The sequence below is a fragment of the Somniosus microcephalus genome, chromosome 4 (genome assembly GCF_052327205.1).
Source record: "Somniosus microcephalus isolate GS21.2 chromosome 4, FLI_Smic_1.0, whole genome shotgun sequence".
In the NCBI taxonomy this organism is placed as follows: domain Eukaryota; kingdom Metazoa; phylum Chordata; class Chondrichthyes; order Squaliformes; family Somniosidae; genus Somniosus; species Somniosus microcephalus.
Genome location: NC_140990.1, coordinates 288,800,666 through 288,824,370, shown reverse-complemented (window position 1 = coordinate 288,824,370; position 23,705 = coordinate 288,800,666). Strand labels below are relative to the sequence as shown.

The 23,705-nt window shown below is 47.6% G+C and overlaps 1 protein-coding gene across 1 annotated transcript in view; it reads left to right on the top strand.

Moving 5' to 3' along the window:
* The window catches only part of tmem163a (transmembrane protein 163a), a 314,776-nt gene that overhangs the window by 193,838 nt on the left and 97,233 nt on the right, over positions 1–23,705 (top strand). Inside the window, exons 3-4 of the mRNA XM_085986596.1 lie at positions 4,061–4,104; positions 6,424–6,515. Of these exons, the coding sequence (XP_085842722.1) occupies positions 4,061–4,104; positions 6,424–6,515 (136 nt within the window). The remainder of the gene's footprint in view (positions 1–4,060; positions 4,105–6,423; positions 6,516–23,705) is intronic.

Genomic DNA, 23,705 nt, shown 5'->3' with positions numbered 1-23,705 from the left:
CCAACAAAAAGAATCAAAGTGTGAACGGATGCATAAAAAAATGGCCTAGGTGCGGTCTTGCTACAAGCAGAGGGTGAAGATTGTTGCCTGTTGCCTATGCCTCCAGGTCTATGACTGATACTGAGTGTCGATACGCCCAGATTGAAAAGGAATGTCTAGGCTTGGTAGTTGGACTAGAAAAGTTTCATGGTTACATATATGAACTTCCCAGCTTCACAGTTGAGACAGACCACAGCCCACTGGTTGCCATCATAAAAAAGAACCTGAATGAGATGTCTCCAAGGATTCAACGACTCATGATGAAGCTGCAAAGATATGACTTTGAACTGATCTACACACCAGGCAAATACATAATGTTAGCAGATGCACTGTCCCGAGCACCCACAATGAGTCATGTGAGTTCTACTGAAGAAGACGTGGATGTTCATGTGAGTATGGTCACTGCTGCGCTGCCCATGTCAGACACAAAATCAAAGCAAATAGCAGAAGAAACAGTAAAAGATACAGGCCCAGAAATTGAGTAGCCTTAGCGCCGCATTTGAGGCGCTAGAGGGCCTAGCGCCGGAGTTATGGCCAGTTTAGAAATTCCCTGGGGCCCTAGAATCGGCGGTAGACCGGTTGCGCTGCGCCGGCACCGATGACGTCATCGGTGTGCGCAGCGTCCCGGTTGCCATGCCGACGGGCCCCAGCGCCGAAATTCAGTTGCGGCCGCCTCGCCCGTGGCAGCCGCAACTAAGACTCTGGCAACAGAGTCTTACATCAGTTAGCGCCTGCGCCTTAAGGTCGCGCGGCGGCCGGCCGCTTTCCCGCCAGCCGCCTGCCCGCACCTCCCTCCCCGGACTCCTCCACCCCCCCCCCCCCCCGCGGAACAGATGCTTCCGGGCTGCGAGCCCGGCACTTCCCCGAGGTGCTGGGCTCATTTTTCTGATGAGTTTACCGGCCAGCAGGCGGGTGCAGGCAGCTCCTCCTTAACTGAAGGAGGAGGCCTGCACTTCCCGAGCCTGCCGCACCGCATCGGGCGCTGCAGCGCCGGAATAGCGCCGCAAAGCGGCAGGTAGCGCCCATTTTCAGGCGCAAACACCCTTCAGTAGCACCGGCAGCCGTTTGGGCGCGGCGCTACTGAATTTTTGGCGCGCGGAGGGGGACTTCGCGCCGGCGCTAACTTTCCGGCGCTAAAGCCCTGGCGCGGCGCCAACTGAATTTCTAGGCCACAGTGTTACAAACAGTAATAGAGAACATTCATCATGGTTGGCCAAAAGGTTCCTGTCCTAAGTACTTTCACATAAGGTCAGAGTTGAGTGTCGCAAGTGGACTATTACTAAAACAGAACAGAATAGTCATTCCACAGGCTCTACGTCAAGACATGCTCAAAAGGATTCATGAGGGACACCTCGGAATTGAAAAATGCAAAAGGAGAGCAAGAGACACTGTTTATTGGCCTGGCATAAATAATGGTGTGGAGATGCCGGTGTTGGACTGGGGTGGACAAATGTAAGAAATCACACAACACCAGGTTATAGTCCAACAGCTTTATTTGAAATCACAAGCTTTCGGAGCGCTGCTCCTTCGTCAGGTAAAGTCTTCACCTGGCGAAGGAGCAGCGCTCTGAAATCTTGTGATTTCAAGTAAAGCTGTTGGACTATAACCTGGTGTTGTGTGATTTCTTGCATTTGGCATAAATAAGGACATTGAGAACATGATAGGCAAATGTGAGACATGTCAGAAACACCAAAACAAACAACTAAAGGAACCAATGATAGTAGCTGACATATCAACAGCACCATGGCAAAAGGTTGGTATGGACCTTTTTCATTTAAATGGTAAAGACTATCTAATAGTGATTGACTACTATTCTAACTATCCTGAGATGGCGCTGCTCTCAAGCACCACAGCAAGCAGTGTCATAATGCATGTGAAATCCATCCTCGCCAGACATGGAATTCCCAGGATTGCCGTTAGTGACAATGGTCCGTGCTTCAACTGTAAGGAGTGGCAACAGTTTGCAGCACATTATGACTTTCAACACATCACATCCAGTCCTTTGTATGCTCAGTCGAATGGTAAGGCAGAGAAAGGTGTTCAAGTTCTCAAGCAGCTACTGAAGAAAGCGACAGAAAGCAAGTCTGATCTTTATCTCGCCCTGCTGAGCTACCGAGCTTCACCTTTAGACTCTGGTTCTTCACCTGCTGAACTCCTAATGGGTCGCAAGTTGCGTACCACGCTACCCTGCTGTGCAAAAGAAAAGCAGAGTAAGGAACTGAGACAGAGGCTTCAACTGTTAAAGCTGAAACAGAAATCATACTATGACAAGTCATCCAAAACTCTGAAACCATTGACAAGGGATGATGTTGTCAGGATTGAGGATCCAGATGCATGGAACAGGAAAGCTACAGTTCTTGAGGAAGTAGGACCAAGGTCATACACTGTTAGAACTGAGGAAGGTCAGATTCTCAGGAGGAACCGCCATTCCCTCCTTAAAAACACAAGAGACTATCGAAGAGCAAATCAATGACAGTGCCGCAACTGAATCTTGTCACTCACCACCAGAACAATCTAACACAAATACACATACAGGCTCTCATGAAAACACATCAGACTTACCTGTGCTGAGAAGATCCACACGTGAAGTAAAAAAGCCTGATAGACTTAATCTTTGAGTACAAAGAAAACTACATTGAAAATGTATTGACTGTTGAAGATGTTTATGTTGTTATTGATTGATACTGATTTTGTTTAACCTCAAAGAAAGGGGGATGTAATGATCAGTAACCTGTCATTCTGGAATGGTACACTAGGTGGTGCTGTATGTATATGGGTGGGCTACCCAGGATGCACTAGGCTACCCACAAGGCAGCAGTCAAGATGGAGGCCTCTACAGATACTGTACCTAGTCCACATGTGCTCAATAAAGTGTCTAGCAAAAGCTAGCTGTTCTTAATAAAAACGACTAGTTATTAATGAACATAACAAACACTTATTAGCTGGACTTTGTTGGAACTTCAGATATACTTTAAAGATTGGCAGCTTTATTTGATTTTCTTTCTTCCTGGTTGAACTTCAAAAGGCAGCAAGCTCCGAGTTCACAAGCTCTTCTGGGGCCATCAAGAGAGGATTAAAGTTATCGCAAACAGACATTAGCTCAGGCCTAATATTAACAAGAGTGTTAGTGAAGAGTTGCATAAGTTTATTATTTTTTGTATTAAAGGAGGAATAGTTATGCTCTGTAAATGACTATAATCTGCTTTCTTGTCTTTGCTACAGCTTATATGTTATTAATAATCTCCCTAGTTTTTGTGTGATAAAGCTATTGTGTGATAGTGTTATTCTACCATTTTTGAGGTGTTGGATATCACAAGAAGGCTTGTAACATGTGCAGTAAGCTAAATACATGGCCAGGGTTTCTGTTTGACCCTTGTACTTGCTACATTATTAGCTATCAAGCATAACTACTAAAGGCACACTCTGATATGGAGCAAGAGCTTGCTTATAGGACTGGGCGTCCATGCGGAACATGAGAAAAGTAACTGAGTAAGGACCTAAAATTGTGACATTATTATTTATGAAAAATGCATAACAACTTCTATCTAGGGCCAGGGTCAGCAGAAGTCCATGTGCGTGGAGTTTTTTAGATTGTATGGAATTCAACATTCAAGGAGTATCCTGCAAATTACTTTGAAATCCATAAGTCCCAAGCTTTCAGATCAGTTTGGTTGATGTCATCTGACCACTTTAATCATTGGCCAATCGAAAGTTTCCACATCTTTTTACCTTTGATCACACTGTGCATTGTTCATAATATCATAATTCCCAGAATGACAATCAAAATAGCTGGACCATTAAAACATGACTGGATATCTGAAGGGATATTGAAAAAGATTTGGATACAAGTGCATCAGGCGGCTTATTGGGTTTATGGATAAAAAAGCACACTCGGGTGTAGGCAAATTAGCCTACACGTTACACCGAAAATTTTCTGCAGAATCTATATCAACATTTTAAATAATTTTCCATTTAATCTGCATGCAACTTTACTAATTATCTTGTTTCCTATCTTTTTCAGCTGTTTCCATCATGCGACACAGTGCATCATCCTTTGGGTTTGCTGTAAGTAATATTGTGTAAATAAACACAGAAATGGCTTGAAAGGGACTTGCTTAGTTTATTTAGGGTTGGCCAAAAACATGATATTTCATTTTGGGTTCAGATTTCTTCTAAAATTTAACAGTTCTTGATTCTGCACCAAAGTTAGTCACGAATGGGGGAACTGAGAGTTGAGGCGAGCTTTCATTATTACTCTTGATTTTAATACCAATTATTGCAACAATGTGGATCTAGGATTTAGTTTGGCTCAGAGTGCAAGAGCAGAGCATTGAAGAGCATATACAGTAGCGCAGCTTTAGAACTCATTTAGGTTCAGCTCCACAGTTACAAATGCAGTCAGATTCATGCAAACTAAAAAAAAAAACACTGGCCCGGATTTTGTGGTCAGCTGCAAAGGAACCGTGCTCACCGTTCACCTCGCTGACAGCTGGCCAGAATTTTCATGGGCTTTAGAAAGTCTGTTTTCGGCACAGCGTCCTCTACAGGAGATCTGTGGTGTGTGTGTGAGCAGGTCAAGCAACAGTAAGGTTCTTTAACCAATCAGATTGAAGAATCCTGGCTGAGACACGCAAAGTATAAACCAGGAAGTATAAAGCAAGAAATAAAAATTAGTTTTAAATGATGTACAGAAAGCAAAATAAAGATTGGGAAATACAGTTGGAATTAAGGGAGAGAGATTAAAAAACAGGCAAAAAAGGTTTTTAAAAATTATTTTATTTGTCCCAAAATCCAGCCATAATCCTGGAAATTATACTGGGATCACATCCACTGGGGATCTAAACTGCTGATCCTGCCAGAGTTATGTGAGGTCAGTGGGAGGGCCCTCAATTAAGTGCACCACACTGGGCACCACACTACTGGGACATATTTCAGGCACCTGCCTGGCCCACATGCTGGAAAGTCTGATGACTACTGTTGTCCAGGGGGGTTGTCCAGTTTTGCCCCGGAAAGAAGATTTTTTAGCCTCTTTGCCCCCATCCTTTTTAAGGGAGATGATAATTTGGCAATGCTGGATGTAAGAAACGCCTACAGATAATAGGCATCCAATGTTGCTAAGGGAGGTGGAATGGCACAAAAAATGTAAATGGATAGGGCAGGAGCATAAATCAATTGCAGCACTGTGGAGTGGCAAGTCTACATTAGTGGCAGAATTTTTTTTATATCTTTGAGGCAGTTTTCCCTTTTAAACTGCTGCAGGTATCTGTCTCCTGTAGCACAGCAGGAATACCACTTCCCTTCTGAATTTAAGCAAGTGAATATGACTCTGGAGGAATTTGGCAGGGTGGGTAGCGGGGTCTATCGGGTGATCAGTATATCTACCTTGGTGTGATACATGCTTAATAGTACTGAAGAAGCTTTGTTACTGGTCATTAACAGAGGCATGGGTCTTCTAAATAAAGATATATAAATTTTGTGTGTTTTGAATGAAATACTGTTTGAATATTTGCACTCGTACTGGGACACTAGTATTAATTTGTCAAAATCTGAAAAATATAAAGCATGTGTATACCTGTTATGGTTCAATTAATATTAATGAAGCCATTATAAATAAAAACATAACAATTGCTCTCTAGAAAGGAAAAGCAGGTTAACTGAGCAATCTGGAAGAAGGAATTTCAGAAGTCGGAGCGAAATCATCTTGGGAAAAAGGAGAAAATTAATGGCTTTTTTTTGTAACTAATGTTCTTATTTTGATTTATATTTTTTTTAAAATAGGGATTCCTATACAGTTCATATTTGCAATTTATTTTCTACTGACTGCAAGTCAGCTAGCTATTGTTTATAAGGATTTTAGCAGAAGCACGTTAATGTGTGGTGCAGACTTTGAGAATTCTGGGATGAAACTCCAAAATGACACTGGCCCCTTCCCCAGTATGGCACATGGGCTTACAATGACAGTGCCCTAAATAAATAATACATATAAAATGAATTATAGTATTTGAATTACAGGAAATAGTATTTTTGTTGGTAATTTATCATTTTGCAGCAGGAACCCTTTAAACATAAATGTGATTATATATCTGTTATATCAAAATATATAACTGATATATAATAATATTAAGAATTTCAAGCATTTGTATGTGTGTCAGATTAGCTCAGTTAGCACTAAGGGTTCCAGCTGCAAAATGATAAATTACCATCAAAAATACTGTTCCTGTAATTCAAGCCATCCATGATATTAGGTTTCCAGGGATAACTAAATTCATTCAATCACATTCAATCATGTCTTTTTTTCCCTTAATGTCGGTATAAATAAAAGTTAGGCTCCATATCTATGTTATATGATTCCCATCTTCAAAGAATATTTTCTGACTTTTCTAGTTTGATGCTACGTTGGATGTATTATCTTCTGCAATAGTGCTGTGGCGTTATAGCAATGCAGCAGCTGTGCACTCTGCCCATCGGGAGAATATGTAAGTCTACCTGCATCTTGTTATATTAACGGTGCTAGCAATCCATTCAGGTCACTGAGAGGAGTACAAATTGGACTTTGTGTTTCCGTACGGTTCTGATTCTGCTTAAACATATCCTGGGTTAGAAATGAGCAGCAAATTGAATTTATAGATTGTACGATGAAAGAAATGTTCAAAACAGAAAAAGTATCCTAAATTGAATTAGCATGTCCCCCAAAAAACATGAGCTTAGTAATTTGCCAAATGAGCATGAGGTCCGAGCGATACAAAGGCACATTATGCTTACTGGTCTGATGGAGCATGCAGGATTGCTGATTGGCATGATCTTGAAAGCACACTTTTTTCATGTGATGCGCAAAGCCAAAGTCAGTAAGTTATTTTAGAATCGTTGTAGTGGGATTTAAGATTTGGCATTACATTTTAAATAATTCTAAAATGGGGTAAAGTTTGATTCTCATTTTAACTGTTATTTACCTTCTATAGTGTAATGGGGTCTATTGACTATCTCTAGTTTAGGGCAATCTTTGGTCATGGGGCGGTCTTTTGGGGAAAAATTAGTCCCCATAGTGCCGCCAGTTAGCACCAGTAGATGGTGCTAATGCGACATTGAGACCCGTACCGACAGGGCGAGGTGAATCCTGCGCTGCATGCCAAATTGGGACCACCCCGTAGCGCTGCTGGTAACAGCTATCGCCGAGGACCTCAATGCCAGGGAGATCGTGACGTCAGTGGGTGTGTAACACTCACTGAATGCTCAATTTCCCAAATTGCTTTTAGCTACTTACCTCACTGCCTGCAGTAAACACCGACAGGGAGAGCTGGCATGCAGCACCAGGAAGCCGGCTGCAGGGATGTTATTTAAAGCAATCAGCAGTAATCACTCAGGTTAGTGCAATTTCAGTGGCATTTTGTTAGTTTCGGCTACTGCAACAGTTTAATTACCATTTCAAGGTTCTTTTGTATCAGGAGTCTTGTGGCAAGTACAAAGGGTAGCTACATTTATTCTTCAAAGATTCAAACTGCAACACCTGGTAAGATTAATGGGGGCTGTACTGGCATGCCACCTCGCCCTCCAGGATCTAGGGTAGAGGGAGCATAGGCAGCGAGAAAGATGGGAACACATGCACAGAGGGAGGAGGACGAGAAGGAAGAAGATAAGGAACAGGAGGGAGGGAGGAGGCAGCCGGACAATCAAGCTTCTGGATGGGCAGTCCATTATGTGGTGTGCCACCTCCCTCCACATAGTGCGGCAGACTTGTGGTGAGGGCCTCCTACCAGTTGGTGGGTACAGGACTGCCCGCCTTCTCTCCAGCGCTAAAACCAATGCCTCCAAAGCTTCATGGGAAAACCTACAGGCGCTCTCCTTGGGGTGGCAATTTTCCATGAGGATTTGTAAATAAGTGCTCCTTTTCCTTGTCCTTCTTATGGTTATTGAGACAGCTGCACAGCCAACAATGCTGAGAATGAGGTGCTGCAGCATCAATGAACCTCCCCTTTAAGTAGTGAAAAAATCTGTGGCTAACATGAGTTGCGACCAGTCTGCACTCGCTATTGGTCCAGCCTTTAAGTATAACGACAATGAGCTTGGGTTTTTAGACTTGATTTAAGACTTCAATCATTTTATTGAGCAGTGAGGATGAATTTTGCGTGCAGTCTAGAGCATTTTTGCCTGGCGCAAATTCACCGGGGGAGAAATTCGGTATAGCCCCGTTTGGGGCACTAGAATTGGCGCTGCGCAAATTTTATCGCCAGGCGCAACTTATCGCCACCTCGAGCGATATTGGGTTGCTGCACCCCTCAAGGTGATTGCGGTGTAAAATCAGGCGCTGCACGGGACTCTTAAGGCGCTAACCCGGCGGCGCTACTCAATTTCTCGGCAGCCGGGCGCAGTGACTACAAAAGGCCCCAGAGGCTCAGGTAGGTCTCAGTTCAGCAGCGGCGGCAGGCGGAGCAGAGCGGCAGAGCGACTACAAAAGGCCCCAGAGGCTCAGGTAGGCGTACCAATCTCCAATCTCAGGGAAGGAGAGAGGTAAAAAGTATTCGAGGTGTGACATCACCACAAAACAGGTTGGAGTATTTCTTTCGTTTTAAAACTTTAAGTCTGTGGTTTACAGTTTTTAAGGTCTCTGTGGTGTAGCGTGGGCAGTTTGTAAACCAGGGCCCTTAAATATATCATTTAACTGTAGTGAAATTGGTGGGGTTCATTTAATTTTAATTAATTAGTTAAAGGGTAAGTCATGGCAGGACAGCCCAGCCCCGTAGTGTGCTCCTTCTGCTCTATGTGGGAACTATTGGTGCTGTCACAAAATCACTCTGCAACTAGTACAAGAAACTACTAACCCCACCTAATTCCATTTATAAAGAAAAAATAAAAAGTAAAATGGTGTAGCAACCTGTCCATGCACTGAGCATGTTTTTGCCCCCTTTGGCCATTCCCTGCTCTCAAAGCTTTTAATAGTCCAGATTGAGTCTGGTTAAATGGTAGGACTTCTGGGGGGGAAAATTCGGTAACTTAGAGCCTCCCGTTAGTGCCAGCAGATGCCGCTAATGGGGCGCTAGAGGATTATCGCTGAGGCGAGGTGAATCCAATGGTGCACGCCAAATCCCACTCTCCTGCTGTGTCACTGCTAACAAATAGTTATCACCAGGAACCTCACCGCCAGGTGGATCATGACGTCTGAGTGTGCAACGCTCACTGAGCGCCCGATCTGTGAAATTGATTGTCGCCACCTACCTTAGCGCCTGGAGTAAACAGCAACAGAGAGAGCTGGCGTAAGCAGCAGGAAGCCGGCTTTAGGGACGTCATTTAAAGGGATTATCAGTAATGAGTCGCAACTGTAGGTTAGTGGAGTTTCAGTGCTTTCTTGTCAGTTTCACATAGTCCAATAGTCTGATTCTGTTATTTCAAGGTTATTTGGTATCCGGAGTGTTGCGGCAACTAAAAGGTAGCTACATTTATTCTTTAAAAAATCAAACTGCTACACTTGGTTACGTTAATGGGAGCTGTACTGGCAGTCGACCGCGCCCTCCTGAATCTACAGCAGAGGCAACGAGAAAGTTTGGAACATGGCCCTCCTCCTCCCTCTGGGCACATCAGGACTCTCAACAGGAGGCCTTACCCTCCGAGGGTATTGCGAGAGCATTTCTCCAACCCCCAGTTAAGCGAGGAGCAGTGTATTAGAAGTCTCCACTTCACCAAGGAGGTGGGCACAGAGCTCTGCCACCTCCTGCAACTAGTCCTCCAGCCTCAGATCAGGGCGACCATGGCTCTCTCACTGGCAGTCAAGGTCACCGTCGTCCTCCATTTCTTCACCAGCGGATCCTTCCAGTCTGCAACAGGAGACATAGCTAACATCTCGCAGTTTGCCATCCATTGCTGCATCCGGGAGGTCCCAGAGGCTCTCTACAGTAGAAGAAGGGATAACATTTCCTTCCCCATCACCAGAGAGATGCAGGACGAGCATGCATGTGGCTTTGCCAGGATAGCAGGATTCCCCATGGTGCAGGGCGCCATTGACCGCACCCACGTGGCTTTGCGAGCACCTCCTAACAATCCTGAGATCTTCCATAACCGCAAAGGCAATGTGCAGTTGGTGTGCGACCAGACAGCTAATCCTCAATATCAATGCCCGCTATCCTGGTAGCAGGCATGATGCCTTCATCCTGCGCCAGGCCAGTGTGCCAGCACTCTTCCAGCCACCACATCAAGCTCGCAGCAGGCTGCTTGGAGACGAGGGCTATCCGCTCTCCACCTGGCTCATGACTCCCCTCCGCAACCCCAACACTCCTGCCCAGCACTCATATAATGAGAGTCATGCTGCCACCAGGAACATCATCAAGCAGACCATGGGCCCGCTGAAGCAACGGTCCCATTGCCTTGACCGCTCGGGAGGAGCCCTCCAGTACTCGGCTGAGCAGGTGTCCCATTTCGTGGTGGTCTGCTGCATGTCCACAACTTGGCCATCATGAGGGCCCAGCCCTTGCTAGCAGGAATTGCGGGAACATCTCAGGAGGAGGAGGAGCGAGGGAGGAGGCAGCCACTCAATCGGCCTTCCAGAAGGGCGGTCCGTCACCGCCTCATAAGACTGCGGTTCGAATGAATTAAACCCCAAATCCCTGTTGCTTACCACATCCCCATCATTCCATCCCTGTCGCAGGCCATATCACAGCACAAAGCTGAAATGAGACACACCACAAAATAATGCAAAATGAATTAATAAATTTATCAAAAATCAGTGAATCCATATTTACAACAAAAATATTAACTATTCAACATTATGCAATCCCTTAGTGCCTCTCGTTACTGTGCCTTTGCCTACTGTAGTGTTGGCCCAGTGGCTGCAGCAAGGCTGGTGGAAGGCTGCTGAGTGTCCATGCGGGAGACTTCAGATGGCCTTGCAGGAAGCCCTTGACCAGCTCTGGGCCTGGTAGGCCTGGCTGTAGACTGCAACAGCTCAGCATGGACGGCAGCAGTCTGGGCGGGCTGGATGACGGGCAGTGACAAGGGCAATGGCGGAGTGGCAGTGGTGGGAGCAGGAATGCTGTCATCCTGAGAGAGGACAGCAGGTTCCTGCTCCACTGAACCACTGCCACTTCCCCGGGGCAGCACCTCAGCATCCCTAGCAGTTTGTTGCAGCACAGATTGCTGGCCTGCTGCGACACCGTGAAAGCCCCGGTCGACGGTGGTAGACCCAATCATGATGGCAGCAGTCAGAACTTGTGTGGCATCAAGCTGAGACTGGATGAGAGCAGTCTGAGATTGGATGCCACAAAGCATAGACTGCATTACAGCACTAAGACATTGGATCACTTCCACCTGTGCTGCAATGGAAGCTGCCAGCTCGCCCATCACGTGGCATCAGGTCTGGGTCGCCACGGTCTCTCTGGGAGTCTACCATCCTTCGTAGACTGGAAATGATGGGCTCCATGGTGTACACAGAGCCTTGTGCAATGTTGGAGGTGGACTCCTCCAAGCTCCTTACCATTGCCGAGAGGCTTTCGGGGACCCTTCCCATTGCACCTATCATCTCCATGCCCATCACCCTTCTTCTAAAGGCCTCCCCACCGAGGTGCTCATTCGAGTCCTGTGCAGCAGAACTCGTGTGCGAACTCTCCCTCTGGGGAGCTGTCCCCCCTTGCTACCCTTTCCCCTTGGCCTTGCTGCAGCCCGATTGTCCCCAGTGTCTCACCCTGTGTAGATCCCGCTACTATACTAGCCTCTGAAGAATGCGTAGTGCCAGTATCTGAGCTGGTGCCTGTGGGTGAGACATGCGGTGACGCGGTGTCTTCTTCCTCCTCCTCTTCTCCTGCCTCGCTCTCTACCGTGCCCTCAGGGACAGGCTGCTCAGGTGCTCGCTGATTATCTGAAAGCATAAAGGCACAAGAGTCGGGTTAAGGTAAGGGAAGGGGGAGCAGGAAGGGAGAAATGCATGCATACAGCATGATTAGCTGGAAAGTGTGAAATACTTGTGGGGTGAGGGGGAAGTGAGATGTGAGAAAAGGAGTAGGGATGAACATACCATTGTTGCCACCTGGTGCCCAATAATCTCCAGCACTCTCTTTTCTTGCGCAGACAGTGGTTGGGTGTTGGCTTGTCCCCCGCCTGTGCGCTCCTGCTCCCTCCTGTTGTGAGCCACCTTGGCCTGCAAGAGAAAGGAAAGTGTGTGAGTGAGTGTGGAGCAATGTGTCTGGGTGATGTTCCTGCCATAGTTGAATAGCTGTCATTGTGTGCAAGGTGTGAGATGTGGGTGTGAGTGTTGGTAGGTAGAGATGGTTGGTGGGTGAGTGCTGGGAGTGTGGTGCTTTGGGCAGTGTGTGACGACTGTGGTTAAGATGGTGGTATGTAGTATTTGTTTGAAGCATTCACTCACCCTGACCACCTGCGTGAGGTCGTTAAATTTCTTCCAGCACTGTGTGTGGGTCCTGGGGACCACAGTGCTGCCAGAGATATGCTGGGCTATCTCCCATCACATGGTTTGGAAGACTTGCGGCGAGGGCCTCCTACCACTTGCCGGGTAGAGCACCACCCCCCGTCTCTCCATAGTGAACACCAATGCCCCCAATGCTTGAGTGCAGAATCTGTGGGCTCTCTCCCCGGGGCGTGGATCTGCCATGAGTACAGCCGCTTCAGTCCTCTGGCTCCTTCTCCTTGCCCTGCTGCTGCTTGCTGAGGCAGCTGCACAGCCAGCAATGCTGAGAATGAGGTTCTGCAGCATCAATGAACCTCCCCTTTAAGAACTGAAAAAAGCCTGTGGCAATCATGACTTGCGATTAGACTACACCTGATATTGGTCCACCCTTTGAGTGTAACGGCAATGAGCTTGGGCTTTAAGACTTGAATTAGTGCTCCAATCATTTCTTTAGCAGTGAGCACGGATTTTGCGTGCCATCTAAAGCATTAGTGCCTGGTGCTAATTCTCCAACTTTTCTAATCTTACCGCCCATTCCTGGACTATAATGAATTTCTAGCCCCTGGTCTTCATAACACTGGGAATCTGCAGTTAATTGGCAAGCTGATGGCATAACAAAGTATCAGAGAGGACCACCAAGTTATTCCAGATTTATAAAATGAACATAATGAACAGTACATAATGAAGCCTGTATTAATTGTCTCTGATGCCACAGCACAGAATAACTTATTGTATGTGGAACTCATTTGAAGATTTCCTATTTTTTTTACATAACATCTGCAAAAACAAATATATTTTAAACCCCTCCTGAGTCCCGTGATTACAGTTTAATAATTTAGTACCAGTAAATTCAGTGCCTGTGTGATGTCAGTTAAATGGTGCAGTACAGTACCAGAAAATTCAGTAGGTGGCGTGCTGGTCATCCTTGTACAATTGGAGCTATTGTGCATTTTACACTTATTGGTCGAATAAATCTAATGTTGGGTTAATACACTGGACATGCACAGCAGCCAGGTATTCATTCTTGGCCCAGATATTCCGATCCCTACGGGTGGGTACGTGCTGTGTACCCACCCGTAGGGACATCGGAAATGCCGATTTCAGGCATGCGTTGGAAACCGGCATTTCCGATCCGTCAAGAATGGTCTTGACAGATCCTCCGGTTGCCCGGGAGAAGGGCCTCTGCGGGCAGATAGTTCCGCTTTTTGGAGACCCTCTGCCCGCAGAAAACCCTTACAATTCTTACGCCTGGTAAAAGCAGGCGTAAGGCCTGCTTTTACCAGGATAAGAGTTGGAAAAAAGTTTAAACAAAAAAAAAAATTTTCACTGATTTATCATTTAAAAATACTTTAAAGGTAAGTTTATTTTTAGCCCTGTAAAAAACTTTATTTTTTTCAAAAAATTTGGGAGACCTGCGATCGGAAAATACGGGCCATTATCTCCCACTGACTGGACCAAACACATTGAATGTGCAACCAAGAATCATTAGCACACAAACTAAAAGCATTAAAATATTCAGATGAAGATTAACTTTAAATTATTTAGAGTGCTAGAAATTCCCCTCGAACCCTGTTTGGGGCGCTAAATCAGAAAAGCTGGATAAGTTAGCACCAGGCACTAACCTTTTCCACCCTTTCTAAAATTCCCACTTTTTGCTCCAAGAGGGAAGTGGAACGCTAAATTAAGCGTTCCGCTTCCTTCTTGGAGTGCAAGGGGGAGGGGGGGGGGGATGTTTGCGACCCGGGGCGCATGGCTCAGCAGCGCCACGCACTGGGCCGCATGGCGCTGACTCATTGCCAGGGCTCTCCCCTGAATTAAAGGGAAGGGCCCCACGCTGCGAACTCTGCAGTTTTTTTTTAAAACTTACCTGCAGCATCGGGGAGCGGGTCAAAAATCCATATCTCCACTGCAATAATTGATTTTTGACTTTGCCTCTCAGTTTCTGGTATGGGTATCACAGTTCAAAAGTTGACCATCGAGAGCAGCTCATCATAAACTTATAACATGACCCAGCTGTATACGAAGGGACATTTGGTCTATTCTGGTTAGTTCTTATTTATAGTTCTATTGTATTTATGTTCACAAAGAATGTTACTATTCAACAAATTCACTAAATTAGATTGGGACATATCTTGACTGGAGATTAAGCCTGCATGCACACATAATTATTTCTTAGTGTTCCAATTGTTTATTAAGAATATTGCTTTTCAACGAATATATTAAAAACATCTGTGTTTGGTTATGAAACGGTTTGAAACATGCATTTTTGAATTATACTTTGTTGCACTATATGCCATGACAATTCTTGCTTAGTCAAACTGGTCGCAAACAAATGTCTATGCAGAGAATTGGAGACTGTAGAGTTACACAAGTTATGAGGCAATATTAACGATGCTTTGGGGGTACAGAGGTTAAAAGGCCAATGTCTGCTAATAAACTTCACTTGTTTGTAACTTCAAGTCTGAGTCTAGTGTAAAAAACAATGACCAGCCCACTACCGTCACAACACCTTCATTTCAAAAATATATTTCATTGTTTCTGATCCCAGAGTTCTTGGGGCCAAACATCTGTGAGGGAGGGTGGACATCCACTATATGTGCAAAGATGGACCCACCTCGGACCTCCGCTACTGACCCTGGCGAAGTTCACGGGGCTGGGGGAGGTCTCCTGTTTTTCATATGAATGGCGGGCACAAGTGCCACTAGGAGCACACTTAGAGCATCCGCCTGCCCTCACATGCTGGAGAATCTGGCACAGCTTGCCAGCTTTTTTTTTTGGTGTTGGGGGGGGGGGGGTGGGCAGGGGATGCTGGGCTCCTCCCCTGAGCAGGCTACTTTGTAAGGGCGCTACTTTAAAATAATTTTTAAATGTGCTGTATAAATGTAAGTTGTTGTATGGGACTTTGTGCAGGTGAGGTCCAGAGATGCAGAGCTTCTCTTCTCACCTGGAGACATGGGTTTTCTTCTGGTCTATGGTCCCACAGATAACAGCAACCCTCCTAGTACCTCACCTAAGTGGCCATTGTTCATGAGTGTGCCACAATGGTGAGTATTTGATGATTGAATCCAATCATCCTCAACTGAATGCACAAATGTGCACTTTCAAACTCAAGAACCCTGGCTCATTCTCTTCCCCCTCCCCCCTTTCTAACCCAGAATACTGAGGCCAATTGTAAAGCCCCTACTGCCTTGGTTAACATAGCACAGAATGGGAACTAAACCTTGGACTTTCTGCATGGTTACCAACTGTGTCTTTGGAGGAGCTTTTAACTTGTTTCTGTGGACTGCATTCCTAAATGGTAAACCAGTACTAGCTAAATTACAAATTGTAAGACAAGGCCCGGATGAGCATTAAACCTACTCCCGGATTTACCGCTGACTTGAATTAGCTGTTGGTGTCATATAAATGAGTTGACTGCCAATTTTGATGAATGTTGTGGTGTGGGAGAATTTCGTCCATGCTTTTGCCTGAGTGGTGACAGAAAGGATAGGAAGATCAGCACCCATCATTTCAATTAAATCAAGCTTTCCTCCAGAATAATTTTTTTTGTTATTGGCATGCACCAGGTGTTAATCTAAAATGAAATACAGAAAAAAACAGTTCAAAAATTGATAATTTGTAAATGAGGCAGCCTGGTAGTGTAGTACTGTGTGCGCCATTACATCGCGCTGTGGAGCAACTGCAATTTCCTACAAGCTGAATTTTCAATCTTGGCAAAGACATCTGAGATATATAGCCAAGTAAAAGCTTTCCCAGTAGCAGCAAGGATAAAATGGATGACACCTCCGCCTAGAATCATTTGTCTGCACCTCTTAAAGATGGTCACAGGGTGTAATGAGCAATGCTGTAAGACAGAAAGATGGTGGGGAATTGACATCATCTAACCATAAAGAATTCCTTTATTCATCAAGTTGAGCAGCAACCATATTCAAACATTGTACATCATCCATTATCCAGGGCTTCATTTGCTCTTGTCTTTTAAATGGGAGCTATTTTTTTTCTCCTATTTGTGTTTGCACACTGGACAGAACGTACAGGTTTATTCATAGTGCATTCTTGGAGCTTGGATGCTTAGGGTATATTACACCTAATGCACAACTGAGCAGCCAATCGGGAACAACCCCCTCCCCCCACCCCCCCGCACCCCATCCTCTTGGTGCTGGTCAGGAGCAGAAGTATATGGTGCTTGTCTAGGTCCGGCGACAACAGATTTTGATGTCACGGCCCATTAATCTGGCCTGGTGGCATCTCTAATATTGACCAGCCACCTGACAGAGCCATGCACCAGCAAAAGGGGACAGAGACTACAGCAGAGTTGCAGGCCTGAATGCAGGCCTCGGGGTCTTCTAGCCGATACTGGAGATCACTAGCCAGAAGATGCCAAGACCCGAAGATCTGGTGGATTATGCCAGGAAAGGTAAGTACTCACTGTTCAGATGTCAATCATGGCTCAGTTGGTAGCACCCTCACCGCTGAGTTAGAAGGTTGTGGGTTCAAGTCTCACTGCAGAGACTTGAGCACAAAAATCTAGGCTGACACTCCAGTGCAGTACTGACGGAGTGCTGCACTGTCAGAGGTGCCATTTTTTGGATGAGACATTAAACCGAGGCCTCGTCTGCTCTTTCAGGTGGACGTAAAAGATCCCATGGCACTATTTTGAAGAAGAGCAGGGGAGTTATCCCCAGTGCCCTGGCCAATATTTATCCCTCAATTAACATCACTAAAAACAGATTATCTGGTCATTACCACATTGCTGTTTGTGGGAGCTTGCAAATTGGCTGCTTCATTTCCTAGATTAAAACAGTGACTACACTTCAAAAAAGTACTTAATTGGCTGTAAAGCATTTTGGTCCTGTGGTTGTGAAAGGTGCTATATAAATACAAGTCTTTCTTTGTCCTGGTCCTCTTCTGCTTGCTGTTAGCTTCCCTCAACCCCCAATCCTTCAGACCTTCCAATCTGAGGAGAATCTCAGTGCAAACCTATTGAAAACTTCTTGGGATGCCCCTGGTTCTTAGCGCCCCATGTAGATAATTTAAAGGAATAGAAGTGGAAGGTTGGGGATGCTCCCTCCCACCTCATTTGAATCTTACTGTTGAGTCTGCACTTGTTACAGGAATTGGCCCAGCTAACCTCAACACTCTGTCACCATTTCTCAAAGCAGTCACCTGCTCACACACATGCACCTTTCAGAGCTGAGTGAAAGGAGGAAGCACAGGTGAATCACTGCTCACAGGTGAAGTAAGACAGTGATCTGGAGTGATGAAGGGCCAGCCATTGTTGTGCAGAGGTATAGCATTGGCCTCGATATTAATCACCCACGACAGGCGGGGGGGTGGGGGGGTGTTGAACCCTAAAAAACACGAAACGCAATTGCAATCTGACGTGCACGTGCCTGTCGCCATTTTTATGGCAGCGAGAAGTGTGGCGTGTATGTATCCCATCTTGGAGAAGTGGAGAACTTCATTAGCGTATTTAAATCAGGGTCGCTAAATCAGGGTCCTACAGTGTAATTGGGACCCTGATTTAAATTTAACTGCTGCCGCATGGGTTTTCCAAGGCTCGGGAAACCTGGCAGCAAAGTAGAGATGGCAGCTGCTGGCTCCAGAAGGTAAGTACTTTTTATAGCACTCCTTGTGGGCCAGGAGTGCTCCCCCAGCCCCTCAAGGAAGCCTTGAGCCGATCGCAACCTGTCTCTAGCCCTGTCCCGATTGCAGACCCACCCCAACCCCCGATGGCTGCTCTCTCTTACACCCCCCCCCCCCCCCACCAAAACCCCAGCTCTGATCCGCAACCTACCCACCTCTGGATTGCCAGGGACCGTCCCCAAGGGACCCCGGCTGCAGCCTCCTGCCACTGGTCCCCCCCCCCCGCCCAAGCAGCCGGCCAGCCTGTCAATTTGGCTGGTTGCTGGGTGGGAAACGGAATTAAAAAATGATGAGGTCCTGCCATTAAAATCGATAGGACCTCCGCGTCCCTGCCTTCACCAGCCTCCCGCTCCCTCCCCGCCTCCTGTATATATTGGGGCCATAGTCTCTGGCCCTGCTGAGTTGCTTTATGATTGCAGCCTCAGGAAGTCGCTGATGAAACATTGGAATCTTCATGAATTGATGAGCAAGTTGCTTGAGCAGAGATCACAGGATTACTGGCAGTGCGCACAGTTGGAGCATCTGGAGGAATTGAAGTCCACAGTCAAAGAAGTGATGAAGGGACAAATTTTGATGTGCTTGGAAACAGACCAGGAACAACCATTAAGGAGGGATTTTGAGATCCCACAGCAGTTTCTGCTAACAGATGAATGACCACAGTCAAGATGTAGCCTTCAGTTGTGGGATGCTTGCAAAAACATAGGAACAGGCAGGTGAGTCTCAAGTCACTGCCAACACATTCCCAGAAACTAATCTGCAAACTGACGGAAGTACCCAGAGCATGCAGTCAACAACCACAGTAAGACAGACTACTTTTGGAATATAGCCAAGATTGTTTAAATCTGCAACAGGTAAAGAAGAGGGTAAGTTGAATTAGAACCTCAGGAGACCACACAGGAATCTTTCATGCTCTTCCTTCCAATAGGACTCTCTTATGAGTAGTACCTGAGAGAACACTCTGTACAAGTTCACAGTACAAAGAGACACCACAGTGAGGTATCATGTTAAATACATTGCATACATGCAGCCTTATATGTTAATGAAAGCAAATGTTGAATGCTGTAAAGTTTGCAGTCAGTACGTTTAAATGTACAATTAGTGTATGTATGTGTGTGTGTGTATATTTTTCAATTTCAATTTCAATCTTATTTGTCACATAACCAAATACAACAAGTGAAATCCAGTCAGTGAAATGCTTTTTCTTAACGAGCTGAGCGCACCAAGCAGCAAAGGACACTTAGCTGCCTGGTATGCACGGAGCCCGCAAGGACGGCAGCCATCTTCATTGGCTATATCTTTAGTCTGGGCTGCCCGGTTTCTTCCTCCTTCCCTCTCTCCTTCCCCCCCTCCCTCTCTCCTTCCCCCCCTCCCTCTCTCCTTCCCCCCCTCCCTCTCTCCTTCCCCCCCTCCCTCTCTCTCCCCCCCTCCCTCTCTCTCCCCCCCCTCCCTCTCTCTCCCCCCCTCCCTCTCTCTCCCCCCCTCCCTCTCTCTCCCCCCCTCCCTCTCTCTCCCCCCCTCCCTCTCTCTCCCCCCCTCCCTCTCTCTCCCCCCTCCCTCTCTCTCCCCCCTCCCTCTCTCTCCCCCCCTCCCTCTCTCCTCCCCCCCCTCCCTCTCTCTCCCCCCCCTCCCTCTCTCTCCCCCCCTCCCTCTCTCCTCCCCCCCTCTCCTCCCCCCTCCCTCTCTCTTCCCCCCTCCCTCTCTCTCCCCCCTCCCTCTCTCCCCCCCTCCCTCTCTCTCCCCCCCTCCCTCTCTCTTCCCCCCTCCCTCTCTCTTCCCCCCTCCCCTCTCTCTTCCCCCCTCCCTCTCTCTCCCCCCCCCCTCCCTCTCTCTCCCCCCCTCCCTCTCTCTCCCCCCCTCCCCTCTCTCTTCCCCCCTCCCTCTCTCTTCCCCCCTCCCTCTCTCCCCCCCCCTCTCTCCCCCCTCCCCCCTCTCTCCCCCCTCCCTCTCTCTCTCCCCCCTCCCTCTCTCTCTCCCCCCTCCCTCTCTCTCTCCCCCCTCCCTCTCTCTCTCCCCCCTCCCTCTCTCTCTCCCCCCTCCCTCTCTCTCCCCCCTCCCTCTCTCTCCCCCCTCCCTCTCTCTCCCCCCTCCCTCTCTCTCCCCCCTCCCTCTCTCTCCCCCCTCCCTCTCTCTCCCCCCTCCCTCTCTCTCCCCCTCCCTCTCTCTCCCCCCTCCCTCTCTCTCCCCCCTCCCTCTCTCTCCCCCCTCCCTCTCTCTCCCCCCCCTCCCTCTCTCTCCTCCCTCCCCTCCCTCCCCCCTCTCTCCCTCCCTCCTCCCCTCCCCCCCTCCCCCCTCTCCCTCTCCCTCCCCCTCCCCTCGCCCCCCCTCCCCTCCCCCCTCCTCCCTCCCCCCCTCCCCTCCATCCCCCTCCCCTCCATCCCCTCCCCTCCATCCCCCTCCCCTCCCTCCCCCCCTCCCTCCTCCCTCCTCCTTCCCCCTTCCCCCCTCCTCTCCCCCCCTCCCCCCCCTCTTCCCCCCAGTCGCTCTCTCTCTTCCCCCCAGTCGCGCTTGCTCTCTTTCCCCCCCCCCCCACCCCCCCCCAGTCGCTCTCTCTCTCTCTTCCAACAACAACATGCCCTCGAAAAAGCCTCGGCACCGCCGGGCACTCCAGCTAGTAATATTTAGCATGTAACCACTTTGTCTTGTGCAGAAATGGCTGTGTGTGGGCCTACAATAAAAAATTGATTTCAGTCCTTATCATTTTCCCATATAAACTAGCCATTTGTGGACTTAAGTCCACAGACCTCAAATTAGAGTGTACGCCCAAGCAACGCCCATTTTTTTTGGTGCTAAACAGCCTCCTAAGCCTCCAATATGGCAGAGCATGTTAATTATGAGCCAAAAGTGCATTGGTCAGATTCCACATGTAAGGATTTCTTTGTATCATAATACAAGAAGACATTAGAAAACTTGCAGACTGGGCAGTTAAGTGGCGAATGAACTTTAACATTGATAAATGTGAGATGATGTACTTGGGGAAAAATAGAAACATTACCTACACCTTAGAAAATAAGAAACAATGGGGTAGAAGAGCAAAGGGATAGAGTCATCATAGTTATACAGCACAGAAAGAGGCCCTTCGGCCCATTGTGTCTGCGCCGGCCATCAAGCCCTATCTATTCTAATCCCATTTTCCAGCACTTGGTCTGTAACCATGTATGCTATGGCATTTTCAAGTGCTCATCTAAATGCTTCTTGAATGTTGTGAGGGTTCCTGCCTCTACCACCCTTTCAGGCAGTGAGTTCCAGATTCCAATCATCCTCCTCTGGGTGAACAAGTTTTTCCTCCTGCCCCTTACCTTGAAACTATGCCCCCTGGTTATTGACCCCTCTACTAAGGGGAAAAGTTCAGGAGAAGAAATCATTAAAAAATTGCAGTTCAACAAAGCAATTAAAATACTAACAAAGCACTGGGATTCATTTCTAGGGATCTAGAATTCATAAATAGTGAAGTTATGTTAAACTTGTATAGGATTCTGGTCAGGCTCTACTTGGGAGTACTGTGCGCAGTTCTGGCAATTAGGGATGGGCACTAAATGCTGGCCTTGCCAGCGACGCCGCATCTCAAACGAATAGGAACAGGCAGGTGAGTCTCAAGTCACTGCCAGCACATTCCCAGAACCTGATCTGCAAACTGACCGAAGTACCCAGAGCATGCAGTCAATAACCACACTAAGACAGACTACTTTTGGAATATAGCCAAGATTGTTTAAATCTGCAACAGGTAAATATGAGGGTAAGTTGAATTAGAACCTCAGGAGACCACTATAAAAAGGACATAGAAGCACTCGAGAAAATGCAAAAAAGATTTACAAGGACAGTACAAGAACAGAGAGATTACAGCTATCGGGAAAGATTGAGCAGGTTACGGTTTTTTTCTTTAGAAAAGAGAAGACTGAGAGGTGACCTGATAGAGGTCTTTAAAATTATGGACAGGTTAGATCTGCAGAGGGTGGCCTAGAAATTTGGGGGTTTAGCGCTGGCCGTTAAGGCCCGTTTTGAAGGAAAAATGGCGGCGGCCTCGCTTCCGCCCGGTCCCAAGGCGGCTGCCATTTTGGGCAGGTCGGCAACGCTGCCAATTCCTGCACTTGCTGCAGATATTTAGATTAGGCAGATTGTGATGTCCGTGAGTGTGCAATGCTCATTTGATGCCCGATCTGCCATTTTCGCTGCTGCCGCTCCACTTACCGGCCTCTCATAATCACAACCAGCTGACCAAGTGTTCAGTAGCAGGAAGGAGCTTCCAGCAGCTCTATTTAAAGGGATCGTCAGCAACTTGCAGCTGACATTGTTTCTCAGTTTGACTAGCTCTAACTTTTTGGAACTCTTGCAGCTTTCTAAACTTGCATCAAGTTCGTGAGGTGACTGGGGAGTGTTGCTGCAAGTGGAGAACGCCTTCATTTTCATTTAAAGGCTTCTGCTCACACCACTTGCTCATAGTCATGGGGGCTCTACTGCCAGTCCCCCTCATGCTCGAGTATCTTCGGGAGAGGGAGTGGAGGCAGCGAAGAAGAGGGGAAGATGCTCGCAGTGGGAGGAGGAGGAAGGGCAGGAGGGCTCTCAACAGGAGGCCTTTTTTATTTGTTTGAGATGTTGGCGTTGCTGGCAAGGCCAGCATTTATTGCCCATCTCTAATTGCCCTTGAGAAGGTGCTGGTGAGCCACCGCCTTGAACTGCTGCAGTCCGTGTGGTGAAGGTACTTCCACAGCTCTGTTAGGGAGGGAGTTCCAGGATTTTGACCCAGCGACGATGAAGGGTCCACCTAGAGTCTTCCAAGCGCACTTCTTCTACCTGGACTTAAGCCAGGAGCAATGTATTCGGAGGCCCGCTTCACCAAGGAGATGGTCACAGAGCTCTGCCACCTCCTGCAACCAGACCTGCTGCCTCAGAGCACGGTGACCATGGCTATCCCAGTGGCCCTCAAGGTCACCGTGGCCCTTAATTTCTTCACCAGTGGATCCTTCCAGTCTGCAGCAGGAGACATAGCTAACATCTCCCAGTTCGCCGTCCATTGCTGCATCCAGGAGCTCACAGAGGAGACCAGGAGAAGAGACTATGTTTTCTTCTCCCTGAACAGAGAGAAGCAAGAGGAGCACGCATGTTGCTTTGCCAGGATATCTGGCTTCCCCTTGATGCAGGGCACCATCAACTGCACCTACATAGCTTTGCGGGCACTGCATACCATTCCTGAGATCTTCTGTAACTGCAAAGGCTACCATTCACTTAATGTGCAGTTGTTGTGCGACCACGCCCAGCGCAACATGATGGTGAATTCCCGCTATCCTGGCAGCAGTCATGATGCTTTCATTCTGCGCCAGTCTGGTGTGCCAGCAATCTTGCAGCCACCATGAGGGTGACTGCTCCGAGACGAGGGCTATCCGCTCTGCACCTGGCTGATGACTCCCCTCCGTGCCCCACCACTCCTGCCCAGCACTCATTGAGGAGACCTTCGGGATGCTCAAGCAACGGTTCTGCTGCCTTAACCGCTCGGGAGGAGCCCTCCAGTACTCGCTGGAGTGGCTATCCCACTTTGTGGTGGTCTGTTGCATGCTTCACAACCTGGTCACCATGAGGGCACTGCCCTTGCCACCAGGGATTGCGGGACCACCTCAGGTGGAGGAGGAGGGGCAAGAGAAGA